This window comes from Plectrocnemia conspersa, unplaced genomic scaffold (genome assembly GCF_051122295.1).
Source record: "Plectrocnemia conspersa isolate PC_06_02 unplaced genomic scaffold, ASM5112229v1 ptg000008l, whole genome shotgun sequence".
Classification (NCBI taxonomy): domain Eukaryota; kingdom Metazoa; phylum Arthropoda; class Insecta; order Trichoptera; family Polycentropodidae; genus Plectrocnemia; species Plectrocnemia conspersa.
Genome location: NW_028277172.1, coordinates 2,049,518 through 2,063,410, shown reverse-complemented (window position 1 = coordinate 2,063,410; position 13,893 = coordinate 2,049,518). Strand labels below are relative to the sequence as shown.

General features: G+C 29.5%; 1 protein-coding gene across 4 annotated transcripts in view; it reads right to left on the bottom strand.

Annotated features, from left to right (window-relative positions):
• Positions 1 to 2,147: 2,147 nt before the first annotated feature.
• The window catches only part of LOC148232698 (uncharacterized), a 75,617-nt gene continuing 63,871 nt past the window's right edge, over positions 2,148 to 13,893 (bottom strand). For 2 of the 4 annotated variants that reach the window (XR_015810435.1, XR_015810434.1), the window contains exon 5: positions 6,149 to 6,390. Coding sequence is in view for 2 of the 4 variants with exons in the window: in XM_088190032.1 (XP_088046158.1) it covers positions 2,235 to 2,417; positions 2,548 to 2,764; positions 2,833 to 3,071; positions 3,460 to 3,681 (861 nt within the window). In the remaining 2 variants the exon portion in view is untranslated. Of the gene's footprint in view, positions 2,418 to 2,547; positions 2,765 to 2,832; positions 3,072 to 3,459; positions 6,391 to 13,893 lie in introns of those variants that run through there. The other 2 variants (XM_088190032.1, XM_088190031.1) reach the window with 2 other exon arrangements.

The window sequence follows — 13,893 nt, the reverse complement described above, 5'->3', positions numbered from 1 at the left end:
ATAATAGTTGTTATCAGTCGTGCAGTAAATGATGCACGTGCCAGAGAACTACACATTAACTTTTATTATCCTAATAAAACAGTACAAACCACGTTAAATCATTTTATAATAATTAAAATTTAACTTGAGTTTTCATCGATATAACGTAAAAGAAAGAAATGGTACACCAAAAATCATAGATGATGACCACATATTTGCAGAAATTAAAACCAATACAGAGATGTCGATTCAGGAGTTCACATATTATTTACAAATTTTCCGCAGATAATAATTTTGTCATGAGACTAAAATAAGATATTTAAGAAATATTTTAGAATCACTCTTTTTTAGCCTCTTTTTTTTGGTTAGGGTGAGATCATTTTATTATATGAATTTTATCGTAAAAACATGTAAAACAGCTCACCCGTTCCAATATATTGTTGATTGCAAAAATGTATTTCAATTGTCAAAAGATTAAGTGCCGATTCTTGCGGATTATAAATTAGAAAGCATTATAAACTTTTCAATAAAAACTTTATAATGTTCTATTTATGAATCAGTACATGCAGAATTCGCTTTTATTCATGTTTGCAAAAGTCAAGAATAAATATTTTTGTGACCTCTAAATCTATAATAAATATTAATGATCTAATCAAATAATTTATTCTGTGTAATTGATATCACATTTGCATCAGAATATTTAAAAAAAATATCTATTCACATCTCTTGCTAGCGGTGCTAACCATCAACCGATGGATAACGATCATAAATCGATGACAGTAAATAATAACAATGCCGTTTTTTCGTACAACCGTCCCCCGAGTATTCCGTGTGTATTTTTTGCAAATATTTTTTTTGTTAAACGGCAAATGTTTAAGAATGCCGAAACGAAATATGTCATAAAATTTACATTGTGAAACAATACTTTCGGACTGTATTACTAAATATTTTAATTTCATATTTACTGACTATTATTAATGACAGTTTTTATGAAAAAAATCCACGACAGTTTTATAATTCATCGCCTTCGCTGTTTTGTCAATGAAGTTGATACCTTCCATTTTGGAATATAAGAGGCACTCCTGGACATTATTTGCTGCCACTCTTTTTGTATAAATTTATTTTTTCATTAGTCCGATTCTGTGTTGTATGGTTCAGTTTATTTGTGTATATGACTGCAAATACCGAAATGATTTTCAGATAATATATACTGCAATATAAGTAGATCTTCTAGATTTATCTAGTTCTTTTCTTCTTTTCTTTACCTATCAAACAAAATGTTAAATTTTATTGAGATGCTCTTTTTGAGTTTAGACATTTATGACATTTCCTACCTGATAATTATTTTAGTATTTAGTGATCTTAAAATAAAAGTGAAGATAGCAAAACCATCATTGTTCATATAATTAAAAATATGTTTTTTTTCCCCTCTAAAAAAATAGTTATAAAAATTGAATTTGGTTTGAAGCTTAGCTAAAATAATTTTTATTATATATTTACAATAATTTTTAATAATACTATATATGATATATGCTTTATATAATGCAAAAAACTTAAAATATGTATAAAAAAATAATGTTTATATATTTATTTTTATTGTCAATTTTTTATTGATTCTTAATTCTGTAAAACGTATTCATAAATATATTTGTATATGATTTTCTGTAAAATAAAAAATAATTGTATCGCTAATAAAGTTTTTTTTTATTCAACTCACATTACATATAAGTTAATCGATTTTGATTCAACAAATAAAACCCTTCAGTAAAATATTGAGCTAATTTTAATACGGTATTACATCAAGATGTATTTATTGATTATTATGGTTGCCACCACAGGGTTCTAATATATTTATAATACTAAATTTGATAGTTATTTTTATAAAACAATAATGAAATGCATACATTGTATCATTCTAAATGTATTATGGAGTACAGTTGCCGGGATCACCCATGACTGTTGCGAATAAATTCCTTAACGAAGTGCTTCATTGATTTATGTCAGTTGGACTTTTCAAATATTCAAAAAAAATTAAAATGCAGACGAAATGAAAAAAAGGCTATTAAAATATTTTGCATCAAAGCCTTTATAATCGAATTAAAAAATCATTAAAATAAATATAAACATTAACCTAATATCCAATCAAAACTAGTGTTTAATGCCAATTACTAAGATATCATCAGGAAGTTTATTAAAAAACTATTTCATAATAATGTAATAATATATATTTGATATTATAATATTTTAAACATATATTACAGCACAAGAGTTGAATACCAATCTACAGTGTCGACATATTCGAATCCAAGACTTATAAGCAAATTCTTCGATGGTTCATTAGTTGTGACAACACATCCAAAAATCTCTGTTGCTCTCTCCAATAATAATTTACAGACATATTTAATGAGATTTCTTGCATAGCCTTTCCTTCTGTGCTCCTGAAAAATAAATAAATAAAATTAAAAAATGACAATAAGCAATGACTGAAGAAATATAAATAAAGCTTATATTATATCTTAAATAAAACAATACACATTAATTTTATTTTATGAACAAACAAATATTTACTTCTTTTACAAACAGTGAATGCAATCCTCCCCTCGGACTAGTAAAAATCCAGCCTCTCAGTTCGTGATCATCTATTCCTAATATTCCATATCCTAAGCACATGTTCAACATTCTTTTAAAACAATCCAAAGAACCTTGATAGCGATGAATCCAAAAATAATCTATTTCTTCAGCACATGTTTCGTCCAAAACTTTCAGATAAACGTCAGTATCTAATCTGTAAATATAATAGAATACATACAATATTATTTTTAATATAACATATAAGTTAAAAAATATTTTTACGTTATTTCAAACTCTGATGCTTTTTCCAGGCTGATCTGACAAACGTCAGTCGTGAATTGGCTGTAGTTTTTATTCAAATCTGACAAAAAGTCTTTCCATGGTTGTTGTATATTCGATGTGACACCACAGACTAGAAAACATTCGTCCCATTCGAATCTTCTGCTCTCTTTGATGGCCATGATTAGCTTCGAAGGATCTTCTCTAGGGCAAAATGTAGAAATTTCAAAAACGAAACAGGCCTGAAAAAATATTTTTTTTTTAATACAAATTGAATATACTCAAATCAGATGTATATATTACAGTGGATGTAATATTTTTACTGGTGTTTCAGTGAAATCATATACTAATACATTTTCACTATTTTTTTTATAAGGTTAATTTGCTTTGGATTATTTATTTTAAATATTGTTATATTTTGTCACTGAATCTCTGTTGATGCAAAAATACGCGTACTAGATAATACGTTAGTGAAAAAATAGTTTTACTAATTATAAGCAGTGAAATTGTATTACTCATCATATACATGATAATTGATTGAGATAATGAAATTATATTTATACTAGTGAAAATATAAATTCACTGTAACATACATTGAATAGTGTTTATAATGAATAAGATCATACTAACCAATGGCCATATGAGCACGATACCCTCATGCGGCTCGGCATAGGGAGCGAAAATCTGCACAGGATAATCCCGTATTTGTATCTTGTTGTGAATCTGATTCTTAAGTGTTACCCTAGCTGTCAAATGCTTCGGACCTTTGAAGTAAAAAACTAAAGAAGGCCAAAAGTGTGGAGGAACTTCGACGAGAGAATCTTCTTCAGGTTTAAAATCTGGCGAACTCATTTTAATAAAGCTTGAAAGAGGGTTGATTTTATTATGTGTTTATTATTTAGCCGATTTTTTTGACGTGTTAAATGTTGCGTTCCTCGTGGGACTGAATCGTTTATTGTTGCATTCAATTCTAAACACAATATTTGCTTAATTGAATATTCTTTGGCGTGAAGTTGCACTTAAATATTTTTTTATTTTTACATCATATTGTTGTTTTCTTATTCATCAGTTATTTGTGAAGTAGTAAAATAATTCTGCAGAATTTTCGATACAGAGGGGAACGATCTTCCTTCCATTAATGAAGAATATTTTACTGCGACTAAAAGGGAAAAATCTTCCAAGGAATATAATTGTATCATAGCGATATTGTTTCTTAAAATATTTCTCTGCTGCAAATTTGCTAAATTTTTGCATTGATGAAATATCCTTTGAAATTAGAAGAAACTCTGGAAGAATACCCTATATTAGAAAAAGAGCATTTACAAAGAGAACTAAATGTATTATATGAACGACCCAAAAATTTATCTGGACATAAGAAAATGTATAAAATGTGTATATATAATTATTTTACAAATAATTATAAATACAGTTTGGCACAAATTCTTTAAAACATATTGCATTTACCAAAATCAACTAAAACTCAAAAAATAATTTTTTAACCCTTTAAATGCCAGCGACTTTTTAGTGAGTCATCTGTTTTTTATCTTTACGGATCAGTATATTTTTCTAGAAATAAATATAAATATTTGGTTTATTGATAAATGAAGCTAATACAATATTCTTTAATAAATAAAAAAAAATTGTAAAAAAATAATAATCAACAAATGACGCACCGATGAGTCGCTGGCGTTTAATTGGTTAATGAAATAAATAAAATAAAATTGAGTTAATAAATAATACACATATCATATCACTATATAACTGTTATTTTTGTTTTCCTTTATAACGCCTCTTATTTCACGTATTTGTTCTTTTAAAATGTAAATATTTTAAGTGTATTTATTATATTTTTTTAAATGTATACGTATTAAATTTATAATTTTAATGTAGCAAATTGTAATCGTAATACTTATTCATGCGGAATACGTAAATAAAATAATGATTCCGAACGTGAATCTGAACCATGTCAATCATGCGAAGAGAGAAGCTGCGGCTTCTGCGATCTTTAACGGTCTGAAGTTGGCTTCCTTCAGAACAGATATTGAAGTTATGATGCCATGCACTCCGAAGTGGATGTTCAAGAGTGTCAGTGGAAATTTCTGGGAATTTATTTCTCTATTTGAGGCTGTTTTTCACCCCTTTCAGTGAAACAGCAAATTTGGAACAAATTTCTGTTGGCCACTAAAGCAGATTACGAACGGCCGTTTAGATAGCAGTCCCAAATGCACGCGTTATCCTTTCTTGACGCATTTGCAACGGATACTTTTGATATTTTTGATTCATGTTGGGTACTACAAAATAATTTGCAAAAATGTTTTCTCACGGTGGTGTTCTATTTTAATAAAGAAGTCCGTTTTGTTGTCTTAAATGTTTGTATATCACATGCCGACTGAATTTTTCTCTGAGGCTTATGATTTAATAGCATAATATTTATCCTCCCGGTTATTATCCCTTCATTGGGTGTACTAATTATTAAATAAAATGGTGGTTCAACTGATTTAATTTTTTTATGGATCAAAAAAAAGTGCAATATTGAGTGAGATTTTATCAATCAGAACAATCAAAGCACAACTGTGATGCTCTTATTTAATACGATGGCGTGAAATGAATTTCAGCTATGTGCATATAAATCAAAATTTATTTTCTGAAACATATGTGCTTGTCTAGTATTTTTTTTTGATGATAATGTAAAAATCTTTACAGCAAGCGTTTAGAAGTTTCTTGTATAATAATTTATAAATAATACTTTTCGCATAACATACATTTTTTAAACTCACATTAAAAAGTTTTAGAAAACTCCAAACGGCGTGCACTTGAAAAACTTTTTTAAAATCATTTAAGTTCACCGCCATAAACTACGGGGAGCCAATTCGAAGAGTTTGTTGGAAACATTTCGTTCAGGGGTAGCCAACTTTTAGTGACCCGATTCCAATTCGGTGCCAATCTTCGAACTGTCGTTCATCATCGAACGTCTGTCGTTAATTATTCACATAGCAAAAATGATTAATTTCCCAAATAATATTATTAATCGTCGGTCTTGTGACGTCACCTTGTACATGGTTTATTATGGGGAGTTTGTTCCGCGACCAACAGAGATTGAATCCGGCCCTGTCTTGTCCGCAAACGTAAGTATTTCCAGTGCGGGAGTGCTGTCCACATTTGGCAGGGCGCCACTTTTACATATCGATTCTTCACTACCAAGAATAAAACCATTATCCGAAATTTTGTTTCGGCTCGTATCTGCTCGTCTCGCTCGCGAAGAGCGTCCTCACCCCAAAATCCCGCCAGCGGCCCTCAAACGTTTAACGAAATAAAATAATTTTATCACTTATTTCAAGAGTTTATTCGTTAGTGTGTAATAGTAAAAAGTTTGACATATCATGCCTTCGGAAAATTTGAATAAGTGACACCTGCAGATAAATTTCCAAATTAATTTATGGTTCAAAACTTTGCTAAATTAATTTATCACATACCAGAAACGATGAGTTTTATAATTTATTCATTAAAAAAACTTATTAAATTATTATATACATAAATATTCTTCTTTGTTGCACTCAGCATCTGAAAATAAAACACAAATCAATAAATAATAATTATTACAAAAATATACATATTGATCTCAAATATTATTTATATATAATTAATTTTACAAGGATCTAGCTAGTATTATTTAATATATCCCACAAAACCAAGACCCTTTTGCGTTATATTTTAATTATTATTTACGAGATCCTTAACATTAAAAATATATATCTGTCTCAGTTTGTCATGCAGCTACCTGACCTGTCTAAAGCTAAGTGTATAGATGCAAAAAGTCATGTGCTATAATTGGTATCCCTCTGTACTTCTAGCAACCTGTCGTAAACACAACAACGTCTTGATAACTATGGCATATTGTAAATTTAAAATTGTAGTAGGAAAGCGTCGCATTTCCCACCTTTCACACAATTCTCGTATGACATTCTGGCGATGGCATTCCCTCTATTAATCGCCACCAATTAACCGTAACATGACTGTCTATGTTAAAATGGCGAACCAATTAACAGCCAGCACTTTACCAATTAGCCATGTCAGCTACGAAGAAAAAAGTTCGGCAAAAGCGGTTTAAGGCAGATTGATCTCGTGCGTCGCGTCTGACATTGTAATTACCTATGGCCTTACAGTTTGATTGAAAACATGTGCTATTCTGTTATGACGACGTAAGATTGCGTTGTCATAATAGGTAAATCTTCACAACACGCATACATTAAAATAATAAATAAATGCATATATTTTTTACTACATTACGCCAATCAAGCAATGGTTCAAGGACGAATGACAACTGGGTATGGAAATCAGTTGTCAAAGAATCTGCTATGTTTTTTCAATTTTATGACGAAAAATCTCGATATAGGCAATTGAGTAAATGTCTCGGAAAGGTTTTTGACAAAGTTTGTCATACCGCAATTAAAAAAATAAATAGGTTGGAGTTTTTCCAACAAAATATAAAAAAAAATCATTAACATGGTGAAAAGCTTCAATTTGCTATTGAAAATCTATAAGCGTAATTTATGGTTTTAAAAAATGTCATTTCATTACCTATTCTAAAGCAAGAACAATACTAAGCTATGAATATAAAATAAATAACAATGTTCTTCATCGAACAGAAGAAGTAGCCGATTTATGCGTACTATAATCAGTATTTAAAAACATAAGCAATAAAGCCTCCAAGATGTTTGGGAACTGTCTTGCAATATGAGCATCTATTAAAGACGAAAAGCAGTACCTTTAGCACGCTTCTCTCTTCGGCTCACTTTTAATAAAGAAGGACAATATCTGTTCACGTAAGAATATAAATTATATTCATTTTTATCACCCACTAAAAACCTACAAGGTGTACTGGAATATGATTCCTTCGAGTCGCGTCGACGAGTGTACATGAAAAAGCATTTGAGTAGTGAGTAGTGAGTTAATTTATACACATTTGTTACCATACACCTGAAAGTGAGTTAATTTTCCATATTTATTTCTGTTGTTATTTATTTTTTATTTTTTTATAGTAAATTGAAGCGATTTATTGCTTTAATTTATATTACTACTTTTTTGTATAATATTAATATGTTTTAATAATTGCTTTTAACACTTTTCTATCATTAAATTTCGTTAATTTATTTTACTATTCGACTTTTGTGGATTTATTACATCATTTCAGAAGCTCTCAATATTTTTTATTAAATTAATATAGATTTTTTTTAAATTTATTTCGTACTCTAATCTATCGATATTATTTTCTATGGAAATCAATCACATTAAATAAAATTTAAAAAATATGATATACATATAATGCTTTTTATTTATTATTTTTTCAGTTAAATATGTAAATATATAACTATCTGATGTACCTGAAAAATTTTAAAGATCATCTTTTCCAATTTTCTAGCAAAGATGAATAAGATATCAATGATCACAGTGATTCTGAAAAAGTTTTTATGCCAGAAACAGACATTGGATTTTTCAGAATATGCCCCCACAGAAAGTTTAAACAATTTTGAAGGTGTGCCAGTTCATTAGTGATGATTCGTTACAGACAATATCAGAGGAGACAAACCGACATCGGAAGAAAAATTACTGTAAATACGTAACATGGGGTTACTCATGAAAATAGAGAGATGTTTTAGTATCGGAAATAAAAAAGATTCCGTATTTTAGAAAACATTACATTAAATTTAAAATTTCATTATTGTTAAAATATATAATATTTATAAATAATAATATAATAAGTTTTTATAAGTGTGTATCTCTATTTGAGGTGAATGTGCGTTTTTCATTGTAAATGTTAGTAGTTGAAAGAAAGTTACATTGTGAAAATATCATACAAAATGTCAAAGTTGCACGATTGAGTGCTGTACGATCACCGCGTATATTGATCGTAAAGTGTTAAAAATTATTTTAATACATTTTTATTTTCTTGGTACGCGATACACAGTTTTATGATAACTGATTTAATTATTACGAATATATTTTATGTGCGATACATTCATTGAAAAAAATCTGTAAACAATGCTTTAAAACGATTTTTTTACCTAAGTTTTGAGCCTCCAGAATTTTGGATATCGATATTTTTAAATTATTTTAGTTATTATAATTTTAATAACATTTTTGGCTAGAGCAGTAAATTAATGCGATACGATAAATTTGGCATCGTGAGATTTTGTTATATCAAGTTTAAATGACAAAAAGCACAAATTTGTGCACACGGTAGTCAATGTGTTAATGTTCCAAAAGTAGTCAAACAAACAAAGCATTAACTTGCTACCTAATTTTTAAATTTAAAATAATCTATTGAATATATTATAATATAAAAATGTAGTAATGATTTTAATTTCTATATTCTCTTTCTCACTCATGAATAATAATGAAATGGATAGCTCTTGAACTGACTGTGTTAACGCAAATACGGTATAGATATGCTACTTTTATTATTTATACCAACGAAGAGGTGGTGACACTAATATAAAAAAACGACATTTTAAATGCGCGGCGAGATAAGGGATAACTCATTAATAAAAATTCCGATGAGAATCTCGAAAATATTGCCTTTATAAAATTCTTTCTTTTCTGGCCACGAAAGGTTCGAATACATAATTTTTATATCGTTAAACTCCTGTCGCAATCGCACAAACAAGCATCGACAGATTTACTATTTGATTTGCACTAACAGAGAGCCTGCATCACTACTCTTACGCCATACAGCACGCATCGATTGACGCATCACGTCACAAGAGAGACTGTGCTCAAAAACGACAAATCAAAGTCAAATAAGTGTGTTATAAAAATAAGTTATCCGGTGAAATAGGTTATCCGAAATGACACTTACAGTAAAACCTCAATCTTAACTCAAGCCGTGAAATTTAATCTCCAAAAAATTATAAACTAAATATTGTGTTACATAAGTGAGAGAAATTGTTGAGAATTTTATGTGTATTTTGATTAGAATACAATATTTTTTAATTATAAGCATTCCTTTAAAATATTAAAGTACTATATTTTTTATATGATCCTAAGTTATAGTACCACTTTTTAAACTTGATAGCACTTCTAGTAGAGCAATATAATTTTTGTGTAAATTTTACGACTTCTGGCGCTTAGGATTGTTACAAAAATGTTGCATCCAGCATCCAGCGATCATCAACGTTATAGCCCCTAAAATTATTCATACTCTCTTTGACGCTGCAGCGTCAAGTTTTTGTAACGTTTTTGTAGCGGTTTGTAACGCCCTGTTTTCGTCGAAAAGTGACAGAAGCAGTACCCGTATGGTTTGTGCGTTTTTTCGCTCAGCCATCTATTACACTGTAACGTTCAACGAACCTCACGAAAATGTCTCTTTTCGCGAATAAATTAAAAAAGTTTCGCCGTTAAGCGATCATTTGCCATTTTTACAGTCGCCGCCAAGTTGTTGTCGTAAATAATAAATCCCCAGCAACCAAAGGTCACACACAACGTCTGATGCAACTTTTTGAGCGATTTACACCTCTGAAAAATTACCAAAAGCAGCGGACATCAAAATTAAAGAAAAAAAATTCGGATGTTTTTTTAATAAATAAACAATTTTTTTGGCCACCTTGTAAATGAATTATTACATTCAATAAAAAATTAACAGTAAAATACAATTAAAGTTGTACTAGAAATGTAATTATTTTAAATGAGTTTATTGAAAAGAACGAATTCTACGAATTTCGGTCATAATAGATACACCCGATAAACATTATTTTCACAATTTTTTTCCGAATTTTTTTGTTGAGAAGAAGCGTCTCATTACTCCACATTTCGAAACAAAATAAAGGCACATAAGATATGGACAAGGAGTCTTTTGGGTATATTGAGAGGAAAAAACTACAGTATACAAATTGTTTTATTCAAGATTTTTTAAATTTCATTAGAGATATTTGATCAATTCGAATATTCATATAGTTTAAAATCTGTGGAATAATTCATATAATTGAATATTCGATTGAGAACCATAACTGCCACCCTAAATTGAGCATCGAGTTCCTTCCGTTTCCGTTTTTCCTCCCAACGTATTGTTTCGTTCAACGAACGAATTCTGCGTATTTCAGTTCAGTAGAAACCGCATATAAAACTACACTTATTGTGACAACAGGTTCCTCCAATGCATCACGATAGTAAAAACCATAAATAGTATTATTACAATACACAAAAATAATATGCTGACATTACAATGTCAGCATATTAAGGAACTGGATGGCGAGAGCCATAAGCGAGTCGGCTTATGCGGATGTGCTACAAAAGAGGACGCGATCGTGACTCTCGAATACGTTTTAGAATCAAAAGCAAAAACGCTCGAGAATAGCTTGATTGTTAACAGCACCCTTCAGTAGTTCAAGAAATGCTTAGCGACATATAACTTTTTAGGAGAACTCAGCGTATAGTATCCCTAAGTTCCTAAAAGAAAAAATATAATTACCAAATATCCGTTTTTTAAACTTTTCATGTCTTAATTTAATCCAAATAAATAAATGTTTTAAACACTCAGGAACAGACAGGAGAAACTCAACAAAACTTGCTGAAAGTGATTGAAGATTCTTAATTAAATGAGGCGAGGACATGGTGAGGCCGCGTTCGTAAGAGGACTGTTATGTTCGTTGACCGTAAAGTGCACACATGATATCTGCGTTTTTTAGAAATGTTAACACACCACTGATAATCCCGTTCCATATATTCACCCCTCATCCTTTCATAAATATGGAAATTAATCAGCCAGTAATGACCCGTAACCGATTTTCTTTTGAGATTTTTTTCACTGCGTGTTGCTTTATGCGTGTATATCAATTGAGAGAACAGAAATTCGGCGGCCATTGTTCCACGAAATACGTACTGTGTAACGCCACGCAAAAAATAGCACATTTTCAAAGTTTTTCTATTGTAATTTAAATATAATACGTTTCTAGCAATATTTTAACTTCAGAGTTAATTTGAGAGATGAGCCATTAAGCACATCTCATCTTGAGAGACTAAGAATAGTATTTAATGAGAAAATTTAATAGAATGTCAGGTGCTTGTCTTAGAAAGGATATATAATACAAGATATGGATCATAGCAAGTTTAATTTTTCGCCACGATGATCCGTTGTCGTCAGGGAGAAAGAAGGAGCACTGCCAAAAAATTTCCGGTCTTGAGGTCGTCCGTCTAATTTTCATTGCTCACCACCGACCGACTATTGTATGAATGTGTTCTGTGAATCATCGCAGACCGAAGAAGCGGCCAGACATATTTATTGCCGACCTATTTAGCATAATAATGGCTCTAATTCTCATCGGCGGCGGCGGCGGCAACTTTGAGGAAGATCCATGAAACATTGTACCCCGAAATACGACAGCGATTCGACGATGGCGACCAATATTTTCACTCTGAAGGGTTAAGAGTTAAAGCAAACTAGTTTAGTTATCTTCGCTGAAGTAATGTGCCTATTTTTCATAAGCTAAATAACTTTTCAGTGACTTTTACTGCTCCATAATTGTTCTCACAAACGACTAATATGTATAAATAAATATTATTAAATTATATTGCAGGATAAAAATACAATAGAATCTGCGACTTTATGGAGTGGATTAGATTTTCCATTGAAACGTCGAACGCTAGCGATTACCGAGAAACTTCCAACTCTTGTGATAAGAAATATTTTACTGTTCTAAGAAGAGAGTGCGGTTTCTGATGCAGGACGAGTAGAACGAGACGAGAGGAACAATAGTCGACAACAAAACTAGGCCAAATTCCTTAATGTCGATCCGGCGACTGTTGTTGCCGGCGGAAAAATATTATAATATTTTCGCTATGTTTTATAAAACGTATTGATTAAACAGTTTTTGGCAATGCGAATGTATGTATATGAGAAAGAGACTCCAATTCTATATACGTATGTATGTAGATACATATTATAATGTACGTTAATACATACATATATTCATACACTACAGTTACTGCTTTTCATACTCATAAAATTTTCTTATATTACCATAATAATAATTTTCTGTTCACAGGTGGTTACTGAATTTAACATGAATGACATTTTAAAGAACTGTATTGCGTATTTAATAATGGTATAATATCATTTTTATTACAATTAAATGGAATTATACTCAAAATAAAAAATGTTAAAGGTCAAGTTAACGTTTAAAAAAAGAATATAATTTTATTTTATACTAAAAATAGATTGACCTTTAACATACACATTTTATTATTATATTATTTCAGCGAATTTATATATTATTAATATAACCAATGCTTCAAAAAAATTCTTAAATGAAAAACCAGGATATTCTGAATAAGCAAAGAATATAAATAACCTTTTGAGAGGCATCGCAAAAATAAGCATATTTGCCATAAATGTATTTTCATAGAGTATGTAGCATTAAACATTTTTTGATATAAAATCAAATAAAGCGATCATAAATTCAATAAATATGCGGTTTTAAAAACCGTTTTTTTTATTATATATTCTATTTAATATGTAACATATGTTTTTATTTTAATAACCATATTTTTGTATTCCACACAAATTTACGAAAAATGCCAGTTTTTTATTTTTATAATTTGGTGCGTATTTTTTATTTTTGTAATTAATTTTTTTTTGATTGCACCTAATTTTATAAATATATTTGATTATATTAATAGTTTATAGTGTATTATTTACTATTTAAATAACTGAAAATAACTAATATTAGGAAAGCAAATTTATCAGTAATTAAATTTTAATTAGCTAAAAAATTGTATATTATAAATATTAATCTTAATGTAAAAGGAGCTTTATATACTATCTAAATAAATTATTAAAAATAAAATATTTCAAAATAACAATAGTTAGGGAATGCTATTTTCTAAATAAATCAGAACTTTATTATTTCTAATGATAATAATAGCGACTGTAAGAACATTTAGTTAGGAAGATATCAAAGAATTATAAAACACCATAATGCCACAAAAGTACCGATGCACATTTTGACCTCGGGGATGTCCGTCCATCAAGCAAATATCACTTTTTTGCGTATTTTTATTTCGTTATTCTAA